Here is a 25,044-nt window from a genome sequence, read left to right on the forward strand (position 1 = left end):
CGCACTTCTTCCTGGGTTAAGCAGGTGACATTTAATTGAGAGTTTACATTACCCCTAATCATGCTGTTGGCCAATGGATTTTCTTGTGTAAACACTGTAGAGAAGAAGGCATTTAATACTTGTGCTTTTTCCTCATCCTCCTCCACCATTACACCCAGATTATTTTTGAAAGTGCCCACATTGTCAGTTTTTATTCTCTTATTATTTATGTAATTGAAGAATAATTTTGGATTACTTTTACTTTCCTTGGCAATTTTTCTCTCAGCCTCAATCTTCGCCTCCTTTATTTGTTTTTTTTGCACAATTTATTTTTCTCCTTATAGTTTTTTAATGCTGTGTCGCTACTTTCTTGTTTTAGTACTTTAAATGCTTCCTTTTTATCCCTCATTGCATTCTGTACTGTTTTAGTTAGCCATATTGGTTTTCTATGATTTCTAGCCCGCTTATTCCCATAGGGTATGTGTTTTCTAGTGCTCTTATTTAGTATATTTTTGAAGATGTCCCATTTAGTTTGTGTTACCGTCACGTTGAGGACATTGTCCCAGTTTATGCTGCTAAGCTCCTCTCTCAGCTGGTTAAAATTTGCCTTCCTGAAGTTTAGTGTTTTTGTACCCCCTCTAATGAACATCTTCTTAATGTGTACAAGAAAATGTATTATGCTATGGTCACTATTACCCAGATGTCCCCCAACCTCCACTTTTGATAGTGTGTCAGGTTCATTTGTTAAAATTAGGTCTAAAAGTGCCTCGCCTCTTGTTGGGTCCTGCACTAGTTGCGATAGGTAATTGTCTTTTATTACTGACAAGAACCTGTTCCCTTTGTTGGATCTGCAGGTTTCTGCCTCCCAGTTGATATCAGGGTAGTTGAAATCCCTCATAATAATGACTTTATTATGCTTTGCGGCCTCATCTATTTTTTTTAATAGTATATTTTCAGCTTCTTCCCTTATATTTGGAGATTTATAACAAACCCCTATCAGTATTTTATTATTTTTTGTTCCTCCCGTAATCTCCACCCATAAGGACTCCACATAATCATTTTCCTCCCAGATGTCCTCACGCAGGACTGGCTTAAAGGGGTATTCCCACCTCACATACTCAGCAGTCTTCACTCTTGTAAAATCTTCTTTCTTCCTGGTTTCTTGCATCATTTGGTGGGCGGGGTTTCACAGGCAACCTGCCGTTTAGCTCCGCCCCCAAATCCGCGTGTAGCTCCGCCCACCCACATTGAACTATGAAGTACAGGCAGCAGCAACTCCATTCTGTGTTACATACAGAGACTGCCTGTCTCTGCCATAATGAGCACAAATGAATTAGCTAGCCTGATAACTGGGAGAACAGAAGAAATGAAAGCAGCTCCTCTCCCCTATCTGAGTGCAGGACCTAGGTCACATGGTGTATACACAGGATTAGCTACAGACACAGGCTCGCTCCCTGCACTTAGCCCCTCCTCCCTCCCCCTGAGAGCAGCAGATACATCATTTGACTCAGGAGCAGCTAGGTCAGGGCTGTGGCCACAAGAAATTGAATAAAGTAAGATAGTGGACAAACAAAGCAGTTTTGCTGAAGCAGTGTATTTAGGAAAAGTCTTACATCCACATTAACAAGCAGTATAGATAGGATCCTTGTGATGGGACAACCCCTTTAAGGCCGGTTTTTACGTATAAGCAAACCCCTCCCCCTTTCTTATTTGTACGCTCCTTTCTAAACATACTGTACCCTTGTATATTTACAGCCCAGTCATAGCTAGAGTCCAGCTATGTCTCACTTACCCCCACCATGTCATAATTGTCTTCCAACATCATCACTTCTAGTTCCTCCATCTTGTTAGTGAGACTTCGGGCGTTCGTATATATACATTTCATAGATTTATCTTCCCTACTCTTCCACTGCCTACTGACTGCTCTAACCCGACCCCCTGCTCCACCCCCAGTTACAGTATCTAGCCCTCTTTCCATTTCTACACTATCTTGCCCTCTACATCTGTTACCGTCCCCCCAGTACCTAGTTTAAACACTCCTCCAACCGTCTAGCCATCTTCTCCCCCAGCACAGCTGCACCCTCTCCATTGAGATGCAACCCGTCCCTAGCATAGAACCTGTAGCCCACAGCAAAGTCGGCCCAGTTCTCCAGGAACCCAAACCCCTCCTTCCTACACCAACTCTTGAGCCACTTGTTTATCTCCCTAATCTCCCGCTGCCTTTCCTGTGTGGCTCGTGGAACAGGCAGTATTTCTGAGAATACTACCCTGGAGGTCCTTGCCTTCAACTTGCTCCCTAAATCCCTGAAATCATTTTTAAGGACCTTCCACCTACCGCTAACTTTGTCATTTGTGCCGACGTGCACCATGACCGCTGGATCCACAGCAGCCCCACCCAGTAATCTGTCAACCCGATCCGCGATATGTCGAACTCGAGCGCCAGGAAGGCAACACACCGTACGACGATCCCGGTCTTTGTGACAGATTGCCCTATTTGTTCCCCTAATAATTGAATCTCCCACTACCAGCACCTGTCTAGTCTTCTCTGCGCTCCTATCCCCCTTCTTACTGGAGCAGACATTCAGAGGCTTTCAGAGGAAGTATCGTGCTGCAGCAATGTTACCCCTGTACTAACATCCCCCTCATCTGCCAATTTAGCAAACATGTTGGGGTGTGCCAGTTCAGGACTAACCTCCCTTTCCAAGTTACCAATGGATCGCAGTGTTTCAATTTGCCCATTTAGATCCATGATCTGGGCTTCCAAATGTGCAATGTGATTGCATCTTTCACAATAGTATGCCCCGTCAAGCGGCTGCTCAAGCAGAGCATACATGTTGCAAGATGCACACTGGACAGCATTGGTAAGTATGGAGCTCATCTTACCTGATGGGGAATATTACAGCAAAACACACAAATTCAAATAAAAAATAAAAGGGTTTTCCCTGTAAAGTCCCTGAATCTAAAGTCACTTAATATTAAGTCACACTTAGACCAAACCACACTTAGGAACAAACCACACTCGCAAGCTCCCACACTCGCTTAATACTTGATAGTGTATCAAGTGAGTTCTGATTTTATTATAAGAAAAAGGTAGTTTAAATACATTACAGACAAAGAGCTGGCTTGGCTATTCTAATTAGTACAATCATGATTGGTTATAGAGATATAAGACAAGCCTGGCACATGGCTATTGGCGGAGGCTCATTATAATCTGCATCTCATTATAGCTTTCCACACTGGGATGGACTTTCCTATGAAACAAAGAAGGATTCAAAATACTTATGTGTGAGCTAACATCCCAGACTATGTCTATATGTATATATCATGGCAAAAGAGATAAGATGACATGTTGCAACTTGATTAACAATGAGCTACATAGACTCTGGGTCTGTACACTCTAAGTGACCTTCATATACCATAAAATATGACAGAGTGCCCAGATACCATAAGATTAATACTTTTGTTGGTTATGTGTCCATACATCATGTAAAGGAGATAAGAGATATACAAAGTCAGCTGCATAGTCCAGTGCTGAGCTACTGACATCTAGACTGAAACAGTGGAACCTTCTGGACGAAAGTGTTCAAGTTGTGGACCAGCGGAAACGGCATTGAACATTTGCTAGTTTCTTCAGCAATTGTGACGGTCTGCGCTACTGTCACAATGTCACTGGTTATTCTTTGCAATTGGTATTGTCTTCAACCCACAAGAGTGGTGACTTTTTATAGATAGCTCATCTAGAAGTTTAAAGGCTGTGCTGCTACATAATGGGAATAAGTATCCATCTATTCCTTTGTTCCTTTGGCTCACTCCATACACTTAAAGGAGGACTACAACAATGTCAAGACTTTGTTGGAGATGCTGAAATATGCTACTCATCGTTGAGATGTTATTGGAGATTTTAAGATGGTAGCATTTCTTATGGGTTTACAGGGTGGTAACACAAAATTTCCCTGCTACCTTTGCGTATGGGACAGCAGGGACAAGAATGACCATTACCACCAGAGGGACTAGCCACAATGTACTGAGTTCTCTTTAGGAAAGAGCAATGTAAAATGGGAGCCCCACAAGGTGCTAATGCCACCTCTCCATATCAAAGAGTCCCCAGCTTGCACACACCTTCAAAATATCTTTCCAAAGCTGTACGAGGTCAAGATCAAAGCTGGCATTTTCGCCGGACTTCAGATAAAGAAGGTGATAGAGTGTGTAGAATTTCCTCAGCTACTCACAAAGTAGAAAGAGGCTTGGCACAGTTTTCTTGAAGTGGTGTGAGGTTTCCTTGGTAAGCACAAGGCAGAAAATTATATAGAGCTGGTCCAAATTCTTGTGTTTAAGTACCACGAAATGGGCTGCAGGATGTCTCTTAAAGTTCATATTCTTGATGCCCAGCTCAACAAGTTTAAGGAGAATATGGGGGAATTCTCTGAGGAGCAAGGAGAACGTTTTCATCATGATATACTGGATTTTGAACATCGCTACCAAGGACAGTACAACGAAAACATAATGGGAAATTACATTTGGGGACTTGTTTGAGAAAGAGACTTACAGTGTAATTGTAAATCTAGAAAGCAACCACACTTTTAAGTTTAATATCTCGACACTTATAGTACTGTATAATGACATTATTTTTCTATAACATTTTGTTATTGTATATGAAGCTAGGCTGCTGAATATAGTCATTATTTTTACTAATATTGGACATTTTTATTGTGTTCGATGCCCTGATCATAAAAACAAAGTTGATTAATAATAAAAAACAAAGTTGATTAATAATAATTTTTATTTTCTGTAATGCCAACCTATGCACTGTTAGGAAATGATGAACAAGGACAAAAACGCCATTGCATAGTGTTATGTTTCTATGATATATTGTATTATAAAGCTTTAGTAAAACTTTTATCGAGGAAAAAAAAAAGCACAAAAATGCGTGTTTTTTTCCAACGCAGTTTTAAACAGCATCCAGTTGCACTGTCTGAAATGATCCCAAACATATAGTACCAATCTGAGATTGTGAACATAAAAACATTTACTTTGTAATTTTAGTAGTTCATGCGAGAGTATATATTTGTAACTGACTGAAACATAGGTACACTGGAATTCATACTATTATCTATACTGAACCATAGTATGAATTATTCTTCAGTGTGACCCCAGATGATAAAATGATGGCCTGATATTGAAAAATTCTAATGTCTCAAGTACAGGAATGCTGAAGATTCACAGATCATTATATCAAAGAATGAAAGCCTGAATTTTAAAGAGGATTAAGCCACAGATCAAGCTATTACCCAAAGAACATATGGTGTTGGCATGAAAGTACTTATTTTCTTCTGTTAGGTTAAAGCCCCACATTGCGAAAATGCAGCATTTTTGATACTGCGGAGATGCCATGGAAAAGAACGCTGCATTTTACAGTACCTGCAAAGTGAATGATATTCAAGCTAATCCCATTCACACATTATAGAAAAAAAATCTGCTGCGGAAAGGCTGTGATTTTAAAAAAGCCCACATTTTTAAGAATAGCAGCATGTCAATTATTCCAATAGAAATGCTGGAGTTTTTCCCTATATGTTTACCAAAGGAAGAAAAACTGCTGAGAAAAACTGAGAAAAAAATGCATTTCCGCTGCAGTTTTTCTGTAGCATTTTTTAGCTGCATTTCACTACATGGAGCCGTAGCCTTACAGTGGATTCAAGTTTTGGCACTGCTGTAGCTGTCGTTCATAGGGACACTGTAGGTTTGGCACTTGTGATATATGTAGTAGTTGTAAGTTTTAAATGCTGTGGGTGCCAATAACTGCTATTATTATGGAGCTACTGTAGGTGCAGTGCAGAAACTTGTTCAGAAAGTTATGGATGGTAATTTTGGGATTATGGTCTGGAATCCAAATATTGGAGGGCACTATAGCTTCTCCTGTTATGAAGATACTAGAATGGCAATTATAAAATCTGAAAAACACATTCTGTCACAATCAAAGTGATCACCGAGTAGTTTTCCAACGTTTAGAATTCTTACTTTTCCTACAGCCACTGACACCATGCAAGGATGGTACCACACATTTTATCAGAGATGGGCTAGAAATATGCCAAGGGAAGATTCACTGAGAGCTTCTGTTTTTGATCACACACTGTGCTATATAGCTTGCCTTTCAAACTCATGTATAGATACTTTTCATAAAATGTCTTGTATGAAGAGTTCGAACAGATACTTATGAGTAGAGGACAGCAAATCTGAACACTGAGTCAATAAGGCGTCAGCTCACTGACAAGTTAATAACTGTAGCTGACATAGACAGGGGTAACCCTAAGCTGCATGCATGCCTGTCCTTACATAAGGTCATCAGTATGAGAAAGTTTTTGGCATATCGTACAGAGCAGGAAGTCGGTGGTATCATACATTCGGCATTGGCCTATTAATGTGATTATAGCTCAGTCCAGTCATATTAATGCGAGCACCGCCTACTTTTGACATCAACGTTAAATAACCAATCGCAGAAGGCACATGTCATCAGCCATCTGGGTGCACTTATCATTGTGGAAGGCACAATGGATCAACACAAGTATGCATCTATCCTTGCGGACCATGTTCCTCCCTACATGCGAATTGTTTTTCCTCAGGATGATGGCATCTACCAGCAGGACAATGCCATGTGTCATAAAGCTCGCAGTGTATGTGTGTGGACCGAGGAGCACCAGGATGAGTTTACCTTACTCCCTTTGCCAGCAAATTCCCCGGACTTGAACCCAATCGAGAATCTGTGGAACCACCTCAATTGGTTTGTTTGTGCCATGGATGCTCAACCGCGTAACCTAGTGCAGCTGGACACGGCACTGGAGTCGCATGGCTCAACATTCCAGTGAACATCACCACAACATCCCTTCTCTTCCTGCACGTCTCGCAGTGGTCCTCTGTGCGAAAGGTGATTATTCTGGATTTTGACAGGTGGTCACATTAATGTGACTGGACTGTGTAGCTCAGTTCCCATTGAAATAAGTGGGAGATGAGCTGTAGTGGCATTGCAAGGTCTAAAAAGATATATGTTCTTCTAAGTAAAGACAATGCGGTTACCTTATACAGTGATTAAATAATATCACTACACAAGGAAAAATTACCAATATATCAAAGCCAATATTATCAACAATACCACTATATAAAGGCCAAACAATACTGCCAGACCATGACCAAGTGTTACCACCATGTTGTAAATGAATAATACTGTCATACTGATACTAAATAAGAAAAAACTCCATACAAAAGGTCCCAAATTACCCCAGTTCTACACAGGCACTCTGCAGATTATAGAAGTGATGACAATAGTTATTTCTAGTAACTTACAGTTGATGTCATGAAGTCATTAACTTTCCATTTTCTTCTCCATCCAGTCAGCAACACCATACCAACTTCTTCTAGACTTGTCCATGCAGAATTTAATGGAGAGTTATCTCTAGCTCCTCACTTTCGCAAAACATCCCCAATGTCTACATTTAATCCCTATCCATAATGCCCCAGATGGTAAAAATGCCTTCACTGGTGCAACACATAATAAAAGAGTCTGCTAGACTGTGATCATTCCCCACCTTACTACCCACATAGCAATAATGCCGATCAGAATGGCCATGTAGCCCCATATAGTAGTAATATCCTCTGTGTCACAGAAAAAAGGCTTCACTTAGCAAAATAAAATAAGGCTCAATGTATGATGCAGACAGGCCCTTTCAAAATATGATAGGAACAGCTGAGATGCACAATGTTGTATAGAGCATCCACCCACCTAAAATTAATGAGGGAAGTGGATGCCTCCATTTCAAATCCAAACAGATAAAACTCATACAAGGTGCTGCTTGTTTCATCTAATAGTACGGGCGTGACCAATAGGCTTTTTAGCTCTGTGCGCCTCATATTATCATGCGACAGCGCCTTATATAAGTTTTATTTGCATGAATCTACACAAGCATTCTCCACAGTGCCCGCATGTATTTATAAGGGCCCATGTATTAATAATCCCCCTTTGTGTCCCCATAAATTAATAATGACAACATAGAAATATACACTCACCGGCCACTTTATTAGGTACACCTGTCCAACTGCTCGTTAACACTTAATTTCTAATCAGCCAATCACATGGCGGCAACTCAGTGCATTTAGGCATGTAGACATGGTCAAGACAATCTCCTGCAGTTCAAACCGAGCATCAGTATGGGGAAGAAAGGTGATTTGAGTGCCTTTGAACGTGGCATGGTTGTTGGTGCCAGAAGGGCTGGTCTGAGTATTTCAGAAACTGCTGATCTACTGGGATTTTCACGCACAACCATCTCTAGGGTTTACAGAGAATGGTCCGAAAAAGAAAAAACATCCAGTGAGCGGCAGTTCTGTGGGCGGAAATGCGTTGTTGATGCCAGAGGTCAGAGGAGAATGGCCAGACTGGTTCGTGCTGATAGAAAGGCAACAGTGACTCAAATAGCCACCCGTTACAACCAAGGTAGCCAGAAGAGCATCTCTGACCGCACAGTACGAACTTTGAGGCAGATGGGCTACAGCAGCAGAAGACCACATCGGGTGCCACTCCTTTCAGCTAAGAACAGGAAACTGAGGCTACAATTTGCACAAGCTCATCGAAATTGGACATTTGAAGATTGGAAAAACGTTGCCTGGTCTGATGAGTCTCGATTTCTGCTGCGACATTCGGATGGTAGGGTCAGAATTTGGCGTCAACAACATGAAAGCATGGATCCATCCTGCCTTGTATCAACGGTTCAGGCTGGTGGTGTCATGGTGTGGGGAATATTTTCTTGGCACTCTTTGGGCCCCTTGGTACCAATTGAGCATCGTTGCAACGCCAAAGCCTACCTGAGTATTGTTGCTGACCATGTCCATCCCTTTATGACCACAATGTACCCAACATCTGATGGCTACTTTCAGCAGGATAATGCGCCATGTCATAAAGCTGGAATCATCTCAGACTGGTTTCTTGAACATGACAATGAGTTCACTGTACTCCAATGGCCTCCACAGTCACCAGATCTCAATCCAATAGAGCATCTTTGGGATGTGGTGGAACGGGAGATTCGCATCATGGATGTGCAGCCGTCAAATCTGCGGCAACTGTATGATGCCATCATGTCAATATGGACCAAAATCTCTGAGGAATGCTTCCAGCACCTTGTTGAATCTATTCCACGAAGAATTGAGGCAGTTCTGAAGGCAAAAGGGGGTCCAACCCGTTACTAGCATGGTGTACCTAATAAAGTGGTGAGTGTATCTAAACTTGGTCTGTGCAGTGCCAGCAGGGTCTTCTCAGTGATCTGTCACAGGGGAAATCAGGCAACACAATGATGTCACCATGCCACACTATCTGACATCCCCTGGATGTTTCTGACCTTTGGTAGGCCACAAGAATCCTGTGACTTACTGGAACCATGTGACTCATGGTTAAAAATATTTTACCCACACCAACCCTTTCATATCAATCTATGATGGCCTTGCCCTTGGTTGAGTTAGCCTACCTGTGATATGGGGCCACACTTAGATTTTACCAGAACCACTTTAAATTCTCAATTTGCCCCTGCATTTTCTCAGTTTTCATTTATTGTTGGAAATGTTCGACTCCCACCTAGGACTGGAGCTGTTTGAATTAGTTAGAATTTGAGCCTTGCAGTCTCTCTAGACTTGTTCAGTATTCTTGTTTACAGATGGGCTGTTCCACAACATTGTATGCATGCCTACAAGTTATGATAATAAAGGTACCAGTGATGATGATCTTGTTCCAGAGTGTAAAATAGTTGGTAGGTGGTATTTATTTTATATAACAGATCTCGTCTTTTCTAATTTATTTTGTTTTTATTGAAAATGTTGAAAGGTAGCTGTTTTATATATGTGGATAAGGTAAAACTGATGTATCCCAGATGCAGGCAAATAACAGATTAATATGCGCTACCCTCTTGCAGAACATAGAGAACGAGAAGGCATTTTAAAGTTAATAGGGAAACGGGATATCACTTAATGTACTGAGAATGTAATGTGAATATTTGGCTCAAGCTGTGGGATTCCCTTTGATTTCTGAAAGAAAACTAAATAAACTGGCTTGGTGGTTGACACAATGATAATCAAAGGCTACAGTAATGAAGTCATTTAACAAGACAGCATTTATAAGGCTTTGAATGGATTGAAAACAGCATCTATACAGCTGTGTAGGATTTTCTACATATATATTGGCCCCCTAGTGGTGACAACAGACACATGTATGTGTGTATTTGGTGGTGGGGAGAATGGGGAACAACACTCTGTACTAGAGGAATGAAGCAATATAACCTTATCAAGTTCGCTCATCTCTACTAATTATATTTTGAAATCAGAGTGTCTAACTTTATTCCGACTCTGACTCCATCCAACCCTGGCCCGACTCCAACTCCAAAACCATTAAAAAAAGTTAATTCTAGGACCTTATTCTGAGCAACTACTTGGTGGCTTAAAGTGCACCTCCAGTTATAAAGAAGTCGCTTTCTCCTCCTTATCTGCTTAACAGTCTGTATACTTAGAATCCACAGCCTATCCTGCTTACACTTACAGCTCTATGGAGACAGGAGGGGGATGAGGAGGCTGTCCATTCATTATCTATAGCAGGGATCAAGGACCTTCGGCACTCCAGCTGTGAAACTGCAACGCCTAACATTCTCCATTCACTTCCATAGGAGTCCCAAGAACAGCAGAGCAAGTATGCATGCTGGGAGTTGTAGTTTTACAACAGCTGTAGTGGAGGTTGCCTACCCCTGATCTATAGCATGGCATTATTAATGATAGGTTCACACTAGCGTTAGAGTTTCCATTCTTCGGGTCCGTTTTTTGGGGACCTGAAAAAAGGAAACCCAAAAAAGTTGTTACCCACGGAAACCTGCAGACTTCATAGGCTATAATGGGGTCGGCCAGGTTTCTGCCGATTTAATACTTATTTCACTCCGAATGGGGGACAGAGTACCCCGAACGCTAGTTTGAACAGACCATGAGAGCTCCCCTAGAATCTGACTAGCAGAGTGTAGCAGCAACAGTTATATTTGTGTGTTTTCCAGAAGCTTACTTCTATCCCTCCTTTCTCTATAGACTGATATGTAAAAAGTAAGGGTCCATTCATACGAAGGAAAATGGTGAGGAATTTGGTGTGGAATTTTCCACGCTGAAAGAAAAGTCTCCCATTGACTTCAATGGATTTTTTTCCCACTAGCTAGCAGTGCTAGCTAGCAGAACCAATTGAAATCAATGGGAGAATTTTCTTTCAGCGTGGAAAATTCCACACCAAATTCCTCACCATTTTCCTCCGTGTGAATGGACCCTAACTCAGCTTGATAAATGGAGAAGGAAACATATTTGTTAAATAAGTTATATTACAAATTTCCTTATTTTCACCTATACTATTCATTTCCGAAAAGTTAAGCTATGTGATCTGAGACTAGTTCTTTACCCCACAGAAAGAAATGAGTATTTAGGGGCTGCAAACACCACATGTAATATAGTGACTCATGTTCTGCATTATATCATGTTGAGCAGATAATTACTATTATTTATCCCATGAGTTAAAAAAATTGCAAGAATTGTAGGGTTTTTTGAGGGGGGCCAACACACCTACCCTGTCCAAAAAAGGAATAAAAAGTGGTCAAAAAGTAATATGTTACAAATCAATATCAATTATGGCATCAATATATACTGAAATCCAACTTGTAAAAAAAGACCCCATAATGCTCCACCAATATATATATTTTAAAAAGTTATGGGTCTCAGGATATGGTGTTTATTTATTTTAAACCAGCAGAGGCTTTTAGTATAAAATAATTTTCATATAGGGTTTGCTTCAAACTTCTAGGCCTCGGGCAAAGCCGACTGCGCATGCCCACTGGCCACAAAAGAATGGCCGCTTACAATACTGTGTAAGCGGCCATTTTTCTTGTGGCTGCAGGCATGCGCAGTCGGCTTTGCCCTAGCAGTTTGAAGCCAACCCCCGGAAGAAGACGCGGTGAAGACCCCGTTCCAGAAGAAGATGGAGGCGGCGCTAGAGTTCTCCGGCAGCATTGGGGACGCCCCCCAGTGCTGTTTGAGCGCTGGGGCCTGCCCCCAGTGCTGTGAGAGAACTCATTTGCATACCGGAGGAAAACGGGATTTTAACTGAACGGCGGGGCGGAGAAGACATCTAAAGGTAGGAGACGAATAGCCTTTCTTAAGGCTATTCCAACGTGTTATGGAGAAAATAATTTTTTAATGGTAGAATCCCTTTAATAGAATCCCAGAGGTGAATGTGGTCAGATCTCACAACCACCAGTTGATTGGGACTTTATTTGCTCATTTTATGCTCTAACGTATGGGGTTCTAAAAGATATTTTTGGCAATAAAGGTGTGCAGTTGTGGACTGAATATGACCCCAATAGGTAGTGGTGAACTACACCTAGGGACCGTTGTGGTTTGGACAAAACAATTAGGGTAAGTTCACACCCGGTTCTTTGGACTGCATTGGCATCCAGCCGAGCACTCGGCTTCGTATTAGGCACAATGAATGGGCCTAGTCCAGAGGAGGGAGTGTCTTCAGGCCGAATTGCGAGGCGAAACGGCCTGAAGAATGAGCACCTCGCTTCTTTTTTCCTTATAGTATAGGAAAGTGTCAGCTGCGTTTATATTGGCAGCTGTATCACACCCTATCTGGCTATCATGTTTCTACTTGATTATTTGGTGGGATTTTTATTTATTGTTATATTAAAAGATACGTTTTATGCTACTCACTATCAGTGATTTTTTAGGCATATTCCCTACAGCTAGTTTGGAGGCTGAATCTGCCATCGTGTTATCTCTAAGGGCTAGTTCACAAGTAGGCAAAGGGGCGGATTTTGACAGCGGATTTCGCTTCAAAATCCGCCCCTTTACAATGGTGGTCTATGTAGACCACCGGGCTTTTTTTTTCCGCTAGCGGCGGGCTGCCGCTAGCGGAGAAAAGAAACGACATGCCCTTTCTTCAGGCGGAAGCCGCGTGGGCTCAGCCGCGCGGCTTCCGCCCCCGGCAGCTCCCTCCTATGTCGGCTCATTCATTTGAGCCGACAGCGGAGGGGAAAGCCGCGACCGCGATGGTCGCGGCAGGCGGGTTTTGACAAGAGAGAGACGCGGCTCACCGCGGCTCTCTCGATGTCAAAACCCGCGTGGGCAGTTCACGTGTGAACTGACCCTAAATGACCTGTTGCTTTTTTTTCTATCATCCTTGGTGTTTGCTCTGACTTTGACTATACCCACCTGTTTGAGTAGCAGCATGGTCGCCACCAGTTATTAACCCCTTCCCGCCAATGACACTTTTTGATTTTTGACTCCACTCCTTCCAAACCCAATAACTGTTTTATTTTTCCACTGTCAGACCCATATGAGGTCTTAATGTTTGCGGGACAAATTTTTTTTTGGGCCATACAGTGGCTCAGTGGCTAGCACTGCAGCCTTGGAGTCCTCAGTTCAAATCCCGCCAAGGGAAAAAAAAAAACATCTGCAAGGAGTTTGCACGTTCTCCCCGTGTTTGCATGGATTTTCATCCCATACTACAAAAAGACATACTGATAGGGAAAAATGTACATTGTGAGCTCTATGTGGGGCTCACAATCTACATTCAAAAAAAAACAAAACAGTTTCTTCAAGATGCTACCATCAATTATTCTGTACAATGTACTGGGAAGCTGGAAAAAAATTCAGAATGGGGTGGATTTGAAGAAAACGTGCAATTGTGTGACTTTCTTACAGGCCTCGGTTTTACGACGTTCACTGTGCAGCCAAAATGACATGTCACCTATATTCTATGTTTCGGTACGATTATGAGGATATCAAATTGATATGGTTTTATTTACATTTTAACTCCTTAACAAAAATCCAAAACAGTGTTAAAAACTTTTTTTTTCTAAAAACCGCCATATTCTGACACTTATAACCCGTATACAGGGATGTATAGGGCATCTTTTTTTGCAGGGACAGGTGAACTTTTCAGTTGTACCATTTTGGGGAATTACTGTTGCTTTGATCACTTTTAATTCTAATTTTTATCAGAGGCGAAAAAATGGCGGTTTGGCACTTTTTCTCCTGCTACGGTGTGTACCTTATGGGAAAAATATTTTTATAGATTTGTAGAGTGGGTGATTTCAGACACAGGGATACCGAATGTGCATGTGTTTCACAGTATATAAGAATTTTTATATGTGTTCTAGGGAAAGGGGGGGGCGATTTGAACTTTTAATACTTCTAATTTTTTTTATACATTTTTTTTTTTCATTTGCCAGACCCCCTTGGAGTCTTGAATCCCAGGGGTCTGATCACTAATAAAATACATTACAATGCTAATGCATTGCAATATTCCAGCTCTTCTATTGCAGGCTACCAGAATGACAGGCCAGGAAGCTTTTACAAGGCTTCCGGCTGTCATGGTAACGTGACGCCAGCCCCAGAGATTACTCTGGGTGTCGGTGATCACAGGAAAAATGGCGCCTTAGTCAGCTTTGACCTAGGCACTGGAAGGGTTAATGCGTGCAGTCGATGCAGGCACTGATCGTACACAGTAGTGCTGGGTGTCTACTGTATAAAACAGTAGACACCAGGCGGCTATGGCCATAATTAAACACCCGGCCTACGACGTACTAAACCGCAACTAAAAAAGCTGCTTTTCCGCAACATGGGGCCTGTCTCTCAAATGCAGTTTTTCTCCCAACTCCACTCCATTCTGAATCTTTTTCCAGCTTCCCGGGGGAGGGGGGGAGGGCCTGACCAGCAACGGAGCTCCTCATATAGGGGAGGGGGAGGTGAGAGCTCCGGGATTACTGTGCTGTCTATCTTCAGCTTTTCCACTTATCAGCCGGTTTAATTGAATTTGGCTGATAAGGGCTGAGATAAGGAGTCCGTTACCTCTGTATGTACTGCAAGCTGACTCAAATCCAGCTCTGCTACATCAGTTTCCACATCAGCATCATACTGTGGATCATAGCAGAGCAAGGGAAACCCCGCCCACCAATGTGCGAGAAATCCAGGAAGTGAAGTGAGTACAGAGCCTGCAGGCTGTAGAACAAGAGTTATGGGAATACCCCTTTAACTCATGATTTATTTCTGGTATTCAGCGTATGGAAAAAAACATTTTTATAAGTTTGAAGACGAGGTCTTTGCTATATACACACACACCTTGTATCCCCATTCTTGCTCACATACAGCCTGCACTCCCCACTCACTCACAGCCTGAACCCCCACTCCCAGCGCCGCACCTCCCATGAGGCGACCGCTTTAGGCGGCGCTATGTCAGGGCCCCGGGGATGGCGGCATTTTTGCTGACCTAAGCCAGTCCAGGACCAGCTGTCCTGGACTGGCTTAGGGTCACCGTCACTGAGCGGTGGATTGGGGAGGCCACTGGAGCAGCACTGCTCCAGCGGCCGCCCCTCACACTCAGGCAGAGAGTAGGCCCTCTCCCTGCCTGCTAAAGACGCTCGCGTCGCTCGGCCCCGCCCCCTCCGCTCGGCCTCACCCCCTCCTCCGGGGAGTTGGGGGGGGGCGGCTTTCTGACATCTGCCTCAGGTGGCAGAAACCAATGGTTCACCCCTGCCCACTCCCTCCTCCCTTACATACAGCCTGCACTCCCTACTCATGTACAGCCTGCAACCCCACTCCCTCCTCCCTTATATACAACCTGCACCCCCACTCATGCACAGCCTGCACCCAAACTCCCTCCTCCCTTAAATACAGCCTGCACCCCCACTCCTTCCCTCTCACACAGTCTGCACCCCCATTCTTTCCTCCCTTAAATACAGCCTGCACCCCCACTCCTTCCCTCTCACACAGTCTGCACCCCCATTCTTTCCTCCCTTAAATACAACCTGCACCCCCACTCATGTACAGCCTGAGCCCCCACTCCCTCCTCCCTTATATACAGCCTGCAACCCCACTCCCTCCTCCCTTACATACAACCTGCACCCCCACTCATGTACAGCCTGAACCCACACTCCCTCCTCCCTTATATACAGCCTGCAACCCCACTCCCTCCTCCCTTACATACAACCTGCACCCCCACTCCTTCCCTCTCACGCACAGCCTGCACCCCAACTCCCTCCTCCCTTACATACAACCTGCACCCCCACTCCATCCTCCTCACACACAACCAGTATCCCCATTTGTTCTTTCTCACACAACTCTCTTTCTCACTACTTTCCACAAGTCTCTGCTGTGTGGTGTTACTCAGCAGCTTCCTCTTGCTGTGTAACACGATACATTCCTGTACGACATCAGTAGCTCCTCCCACACTAGGCTGAACACGTGGCCATGACGTCATGAGAGGTCCTTGGAATTACTAGGAAGACTCATCTCCCCAGTGAGCCTGTGTACGTACAGATCTTTACCTATGGACGTGGCTGTAGTGTTTAGCTATTGTCGGGCTGTATATTGTGACACGTGGTAGTGAAATAGAGGTGTCTGGAGCCTGCTCACACACTTTAGTTTCTTATAGAAGCCCTGTTGTGCCGCTTGTTGGTTGTAGCACAGGATGTAACACAACTTCCCAGATAGCGTTCTCTCCTTGTAGCCTTCCTTCCCGCTATAAACGCACTGGGATATATGTTACATTGTAGGTGCCATGGGCTGTAGGGCAGCTTTCACACCATGTTTTCACTTGGAGTTTACTACTTGTGCGGGGAAAGTTCTTGGCGCCTTCCCTGAACAGATTCATAGATCTCATCTATCCTATGAAGGCTAGGGGGGTGGGAAGAAAAAGTGCAGCCAAAATGATATGTCCCCTGTATTCTATGTTTCTGTATGATTCTGGGGATACCTAATTTATATGCTTTTATTTACATTTTAACCCCTTAAAAATCCAAAACTGTGCCAAAAAAGTCGCCATATTCTGACAGCTGTAACTTTTTTTTAATACTTCCGTATACAGGAAAGCATGGGGCGTCTTTTTTGCGTAACCATTAGAGATGAGCGAACACTAAAATGTTCGAGGTTCGAAATTCGATTCGAACAGCCGCTCACTGTTCGAGTGTTCGAATGGGTTTCGAACCCCATTATAGTCTATGGGGAACATAAACTCGTTAAGGGGGAAACCCAAATTCGTGTCTGGAGGGTCACCAAGTCCACTATGACACCCCAGGAAATGATACCAACACCCTGGAATGACACTGGGACAGCAGGGGAAGCATGTCTGGGGGCATAAAAGTCACTTTATTTCATGGAAATCCCTGTCAGTTTGCGATTTTCGCAAGCTAACTTTTCCCCATAGAAATGCATTGGCCAGTGCTGATTGGCCAGAGTACGGAACTCGACCAATCAGCGCTGGCTCTGCTGGAGGAGGCGGAGTCTAAGATAGCTCCACACCAGTCTCCATTCAGGTCCGACCTTAGACTCCGCCTCCTCCGGCAGAGCCAGCGCTGATTGGCCGAAGGCTGGCCAATGCATTCCTATGCGAATGCAGACTTAGCAGTGCTGAGTCAGTTTTGCTCAACTACACATCTGATGCACACTCGGCACTGCTACATCAGATGTAGCAATCTGATGTAGCAGAGCCGAGGGTGCACTAGAACCCCTGTGCAAACTCAGTTCACGCTAATAGAATGCATTGGCCAGCGCTGATTGGCCAATGCATTCTATTAGCCCGATGAAGTAGAGCTGAATGTGTGTGCTAAGCACACACATTCAGCACTGCTTCATCAAGCCAATACAATGCATTAGCCAGTGCTGATTGGCCAGAGTACGGAATTCGGCCAATCAGCGCTGGCCAATGCATTCTATTAGCCCGATGAAGTAGAGCTGAATGTGTGTGCTAAGCACACACATTCAGCACTGCTTCATCAAGCCAATACAATGCATTAGCCAGTGCTGATTGGCCAGAGTACGGAATTCGGCCAATCAGCGCTGGCTCTGCTGGAGGAGGCGGAGTCTAAGGTCGCTCCACACCAGTCTCCATTCAGGTCCGACCTTAGACTCCGCCTCCTCCGGCAGAGCCAGCGCTGATTGGCCGAAGGCTGGCCAATGCATTCCTATGCGAATGCAGACTTAGCAGTGCTGAGTCAGTTTTGCTCAACTACACATCTGATGCACACTCGGCACTGCTACATCAGATGTAGCAATCTGATGTAGCAGAGCCGAGGGTGCACTAGAACCCCTGTGCAAACTCAGTTCACGCTAATAGAATGCATTGGCCAGCGCTGATTGGCCAATGCATTCTATTAGCCCGATGAAGTAGAGCTGAATGTGTGTGCTAAGCACACACATTCAGCACTGCTTCATCAAGCCAATACAATGCATTAGCCAGTGCTGATTGGCCAGAGTACGGAATTCGGCCAATCAGCGCTGGCCAATGCATTCTATTAGCCCGATAAAGTAGAGCTGAATGTGTGTGCTAAGCACACACATTCAGCACTGCTTCATCAAGCCAATACAATGCATTAGCCAGTGCTGATTGGCCAGAGTACGGAATTCGGCCAATCAGCGCTGGCTCTGCTGGAGGAGGCGGAGTCTAAGGTTGCTCCACACCAGTCTCCATTCAGGTCCGACCTTAGACTCCGCCTCCTCCGGCAGAGCCAGCGCTGATTGGCCGAAGGCTGGCCAATGCATTCCTATGCGAATGCAGACTTAGCAGTGCTGAGTCAGTTTTGCTCAACTACACATCTGATGCACACTCGGCACTGCTACATCAGATGTAGCAATCTGATGTAGCAGAGCCGAGGGTGCACTAGAACCCCTGTGCAAACTCAGTTCACGCTAATAGAATGCATTGGCCAGCGCTGATTGGCCAATGCATTCTATTAGCCCGATGAAGTAGAGCTGAATGTGTGTGCTAAGCACACACATTCAGCACTGCTTCATCAAGCCAATACAATGCATTAGCCAGTGCTGATTGGCCAGAGTACGGAATTCGGCCAATCAGCGCTGGCTCTGCTGGAGGAGGCGGAGTCTAAGGTCACTCCACACCAGTCTCCATTCAGGTCCGACCTTAGACTCCGCCTCCTCCGGCAGAGCCAGCGCTGATTGGCCGAAGGCTGGCCAATGCATTCCTATGCGAATGCAGACTTAGCAGTGCTGAGTCAGTTTTGCTCAACTACACATCTGATGCACACTCGGCACTGCTACATCAGATGTAGCAATCTGATGTAGCAGAGCCGAGGGTGCACTAGAACCCCTGTGCAAACTCAGTTCACGCTAATAGAATGCATTGGCCAGCGCTGATTGGCCAATGCATTCTATTAGCCCGATGAAGTAGAGCTGAATGTGTGTGCTAAGCACACACATTCAGCACTGCTTCATCAAGCCAATACAATGCATTAGCCAGTGCTGATTGGCCAGAGTACGGAATTCGGCCAATCAGCGCTGGCTCTGCTGGAGGAGGCGGAGTCTAAGGTCGGACCTGAATGGAGACTGGTGTGGAGCGATCTTAGACTCCGCCTCCTCCAGCAGAGCCAGCGCTGATTGGCCGAATTCCGTACTCTGGCCAATCAGCACTGGCTAATGCATTGTATTGGCGTGATGAAGCAGTGCTGAATGTGTGTGCTTAGCACACACATTCAGCTCTACTTCATCGGGCTAATAGAATGCATTGGCCAGCGCTGATTGGCCGAATTCCGTACTCTGGCCAATCAGTGCTGGCCAATGCATTCTATTAGCTTGATGAAGCAGAGTGTGCACAAGGGTTCAAGCGCACCCTCGGCTCTGATGTAGCAGAGCCGAGGCTGCACAAGGGTTCAAGCGCACCCTCGGCTCTGATGTAGGAGAGCCGAGGGTGCACTTGAACCCTTGTGCAGCCTCGGCTCTGCTACATCAGAGCCGAGGGTGCGCTTGAACCCTTGTGCACACTCTGCTTCATCAAGCTAATAGAATGCATTGGCCAGCGTTGATTGGCCAATGTATTCTATTAGCCTGATGAAGTAGAGCTGAATGTGTCTGCTAAGCACACACATTCAGCTCTACTTCATCGGGCTAATAGAATGCATTGGCCAGCGCTGATTGGCCAGAGTACGGAACTCGACCAATCAGCGCTGGCTCTGCTGGAGGAGGCGGAGTCTAAGATCGCTCCACACCAGTCTCCATTCAGGTCCGACCTTAGACTCCGCCTCCTCCAGCAGAGCCAGCGCTGATTGGCCGAATTCCGTACTCTGGCCAATCAGCACTGGCTAATGCATTGTATTGGCTTGATGAAGCAGTGCTGAATGTGTGTGCTTAGCACACACATTCAGCTCTACTTCATCGGGCTAATAGAATGCATTGGCCAATCAGCGCTGGCCAATGCATTCTATTAGCGTGAACTGAGTTTGCACAGGGGTTCTAGTGCACCCTCGGCTCTGCTACATCAGATTGCTACATCTGATGTAGCAGTGCCGAGTGTGCATCAGATGTGTAGTTGAGCAAAACTGACTCAGCACTGCTAAGTCTCTGCATTCGCATAGGAATGCATTGGCCAGCCTTCGGCCAATCAGCGCTGGCTCTGCCGGAGGAGGCGGAGTCTAAGGTCGGACCTGAATGGAGACTGGTGTGGAGCGATCTTAGACTCCGCCTCCTCCAGCAGAGCCAGCGCTGATTGGTCGAGTTCCGTACTCTGGCCAATCAGCGCTGGCCAATGCATTCTATTAGCCCGATGAAGTAGAGCTGAATGTGTGTGCTTAGCACACACATTCAGCTCTACTTCATCAGGCTAATAGAATACATTGGCCAATCAGCGCTGGCCAATGCATTCTATTAGCTTGATGAAGCAGAGTGTGCACAAGGGTTCAAGCGCACCCTCGGCTCTGATGTAGCAGAGCTGAGGGTGCACAAGGGTTCAAGTGCACCCTCGGCTCTCCTACATCAGAGCCGAGGGTGCGCTTGAACCCTTGTGCAGCCTCGGCTCTGCTACATCAGAGCCGAGGGTGCGCTTGAACCCTTGTGCACACTCTGCTTCATCAAGCTAATAGAATGCATTGGCCAGCACTGATTGGCCAGAGTACGGAATTCGGCCAATCAGCGCTGGCCAATGCATCCCTATGGGAAAAAGTTTATCTCACAAAAATCACAATTACACACCCGATAGAGCCCCAAAAAGTTATTTTTAATAACATTCCCCCCTAAATAAAGGTTATCCCTAGCTATCCCTGCCTGTACAGCTATCCCTGTCTCATAGTCACAAAGTTCACATTCTCATATGACCCGGATTTGAAATCCACTATTCGTCTAAAATGGAGGTCACCTGATTTCGGCAGCCAATGACTTTTTCCAATTTTTTTCAATGCCCCCAGTGTCGTAGTTCCTGTCCCACCTCCCCTGCGCTGTTATTGGTGCAAAAAAGGCGCCAGGGAAGGTGGGAGGGGAATCGAATTTTGGCGCACTTTACCACGTGGTGTTCGATTCGATTCGAACATTGCGAACACCCTGATATCCGATCGAACATGTGTTCGATAGAACACTGTTCGCTCATCTCTAGTAACCATTTGTACTTTTTAGTTATATAATTTTGGGGGCTTAGAATTGTTTTGATCACTTTTTATTAAAATTTTTATCAGAGGCAAAATGGCAGTTTGGAACTTTTGACATTTTTCCAGCTACGGTAAAAATATTTCTACAGATTGGTAGACCGGATGTTTTCCCACACAGAGATACCTAAGGGCTCGTTCACATCTGCGTTCTCCTCTCCGTACTGCAGGTTTCCGTTTCCTGCATAAAACAGAGCAGGAGACGGAAAGCTGCAGGACACTTTTTCACCCATTCATTTGAATGGGTGAGAAAGCTGTGCGGCGGTGAGCGTTTTATGCTCTCCGCCGCAAAACCGGGTTTTATAATCCGGACACAGAGTCGGATATGCAATACTCTGTGTCCGGATTTAAAAAACCGGTTTCGCGGCGGAGAACATAAAACGCTCACCGCCGCTCAAGGCCGGAACCGGTCTGTGGTTTCCGTCTTCTGGCATGCAGAAGACGGATACCACAGAACGGAGACCCTGGACGCAGGTGTGAACCTAGCGTCATGTGTATACATTTCACAGTATTTAAGTACTTTTATATGTGTTCTAGGGAAAGAGAGGTTATTTGAATTTTTAATGCTTTTTATTTATGTATGTATATATATATATTTATTTATTTTATTTATTTTGCATTTGTTAGACCCACTAAGGGTCTTGAACCCCAGGGGGTCTGATCTCTAATGCAATGCTTTACAATGCTAATGCATTGCAAAAATCTGGCATTTCTATTGCAGGCATTACATAAAGTGGCCTGCAATAGAAAGTACTGAATGACAGGCTAGAGAGCCTTCACAACTCTCCAGGCTGTCATAGAAACGGGATGCAGGCCCTGGAGCTTGCTCCGGATGCCTGCAATCGCTGAGAAAATTGTGCCGCTCATCGCTGTCAGTAAAAAATGGTGCCTTGGTCAGCTGTATAAAACAGCAGACACTGGGCATCTATGGCGGCCACTCGCTCGCAGCTATTACGGCAGATGTTGGGAAGGAGTTAAAGGGGTTTTCTGGGCAAAAAATGATTTTCTAAAAAATGTCTGTTAGTGCTACTAATGGGTTAATAAAAGCACTCATATACCTTTAACAGTGTTTTGAGTGATTTCTGGGTGTCTCTGGGAGCTTCTAGTATCTCCTGCATTTGTTTGCACGGTGTAGCTTCCTGCTATGTAACTTTTTCACTAACCCCTCTCACCTCACTTCCCCTTCCTTCCTCACTTACCCTCTCCCTGTCTCTATCACACCCTTCCCAACCTATTCAACCCAACCCCTGACAAATATTACATACTTACCCTCCACACCTCTTCTTGTGAGACAGCTCCTCCTTTACCAATTCTGTTTGTGCATTCTCTTCTCCATCGCTGCTCTGTTCATAGCAGCTATGTAATATGATAAGACAATATGTAAGCAAATAAATGGGTTCACCGGATCACAAACATGAACATTATATATGTAATACAATAAGGATGCAACAGATGGGATATACGTAACAAAACATTAGATAGATAACGTAAATCTGCAAGGAGTTTGTATGTTCTCCCCGTGTTTGCATGGCTTTCCATCCCATATTTCAAAGACATACTGATAGGGAAAAATGTACATTGTGAGCTCTATGTGGGGCTCACAATCTACACAAAAAAAAAAAATGTTTGTCATTGTTTAAAAAACAAAAATAAAGGTAATTTTCTAGGCTTTCCCGATCTGTGCCCCGGGTAAAGCGCTATCGGTCCCGGTACCATAGCTCTTCACAGTCAGAAGGGCGTTCCTGACACTTAGCCAGGGACGCCCTTCTGCCCAGCAGCGCCTATCACACTGTAGAGTGTGAGTGGGGAGGAACGCCCCCTCCCTCTGCTCACAGTGCTCGTCCATAGACGAGTATTATCAGGAGGGGAGGGGGCGTTCCTCCCCGGTCTTAGAGCACAGCACGATAGGCGCTGCTGAGCAGAAGGGCATCCCTGGCTAAGTGTCAGAAACGCCCTTCTGACTGTAAAGCCCTACGGTCCCGGGACTGATAGCGCTTTACCCGGGGCACAGATCGGGAAAGCCGATCGTGCGCTCAATTCAGCGCACTGTCAGTTTTCCAGCAGTATATAGAACTGCCTGTGCCCAATCGGATGAAAGGTCCTCTTTGAAGGGGTTATGTAGGATTAGAAGTCATCCCCAATCTCAGTTACATCATGTCCATTGGTCACATGACCGTGCTGCAGTTCAGTCTCATTCATTTTAATGGAACTGTGCTGGAGCATTGCTATTTGACCACTGAGTTCACTTCCTGAGAAGAAGACAGCCATGTTTTCGAATTCTGCATATCCCTTTTAAGGCAGAAGCCCCACTTTGCGAGAACATAAAACAGTACCTGCAAATTACATGAGATTATGACTAATACCATCCACACATTGCAGAAAAAAAAACAGCAGAAAAGCTGCATTTAAAAAAAAAACAAAACAAAAAAAAAACATGTTTCTGAAAATCACAGCATGTCAATTATACCTGTGGAAATGCTGAATCTGAAGACCTTGTTTGCGTTGAAACAATTAGATGCTGGATGATGTAATGAATAAAAAAGACAAACATTTATTTGCTAAAGGGAAAGTCTTTATTGCAACATAGTACTCAACACTGGAAATTTCAGACATCAAGAGACCATTATGTTTGTAGGTGTGGAGGGTGTTAAATCGGGGTGGGGGAACATATATCACACCATGCTCAGTTGGTAATTGTACATTGATGATTTGTTTTTGCTAGCTGCCTAATCCGGAGTGGAAAGTCGCGACTGGATGCCATGCACCGCTTCGGCATCCCGTCACGGCAGCCGTGACTGAATATGCACACACGGAATTGCGTGTGAACTGAGCCTAAGGATCTCTTCATTGTCATCTAAATGAATCATGACTGATACTTTAATGAGGACTTGCATTACATTTATTTAGAAAATCCTATACAAATTATTTTTAAAACAAGGCATTCAACCCCCCCCCCCCCCCCCCCCCGAAACACAAGAATGTGTAGTGGAAAGGATGTAATAATAAATGGTTACTACATGGTTATGTAATGTATCTAATATGTCTCCATTTCCTCTTTTCAGGTCTTCAGTGTCTACATTAAAATTAGTTTATTTATAAATGCTTTCTACTGTGACTTTGCACTATCCACTTGAGAATGACCAGCAAAACACATCCTGCGATAAATATTGAGCCCTGGCTAGATAAAGTTGTTCAGTGGGATGGTACAGCCTCATTAGACATTCAGAAAGAAATCTGCCTCCACCTGCCAGACTTACATGAGTTCCTGCTGAAGATGTATGAAACACTAAAGCACATGGTAAGTAGCCTGCTCTCATTGTTTATTAGCCACACTAATAATACACATAAATGTCTATTATTCTTTTTTTGTTTCACATGAAAAATATTCTGAATGTGATGGTTTGAACAGATGTTTTAGATCAGTATAAAACTTTTAGTGTTGTCCATGGTCTGTGTTTAGTTTGTTTTCATCCAGAACAGTGCCAGTCAGCATTGCCTCTGGCCGATATTACAGTACCACAATAGTCAATACATAGCATGATGAACTGAGATCCCTTAGAGTATTGCATAAACTATTTTATCTCTCCATGTG

At 44.5% G+C, this 25,044-nt stretch overlaps 1 protein-coding gene across 2 annotated transcripts in view; it reads left to right on the forward strand.

The window, feature by feature from the left end:
• The first annotated feature begins 16,308 nt into the window (after positions 1-16,308).
• Positions 16,309-25,044, forward strand: part of FANCC (FA complementation group C) — a 113,472-nt gene continuing 104,736 nt past the window's right edge. For both annotated transcript variants that reach the window (XM_075277732.1, XM_075277741.1), the window contains exons 1-2: positions 16,309-16,337; positions 24,515-24,750. In XM_075277732.1, the coding sequence (XP_075133833.1) occupies positions 24,589-24,750 (162 nt within the window). In that variant the 5' untranslated portion in view covers positions 16,309-16,337; positions 24,515-24,588. The remainder of the gene's footprint in view (positions 16,338-24,514; positions 24,751-25,044) is intronic.

This window comes from Leptodactylus fuscus, chromosome 1 (genome assembly GCF_031893055.1).
Source record: "Leptodactylus fuscus isolate aLepFus1 chromosome 1, aLepFus1.hap2, whole genome shotgun sequence".
In the NCBI taxonomy this organism is placed as follows: Eukaryota; Metazoa; Chordata; class Amphibia; order Anura; family Leptodactylidae; genus Leptodactylus; species Leptodactylus fuscus.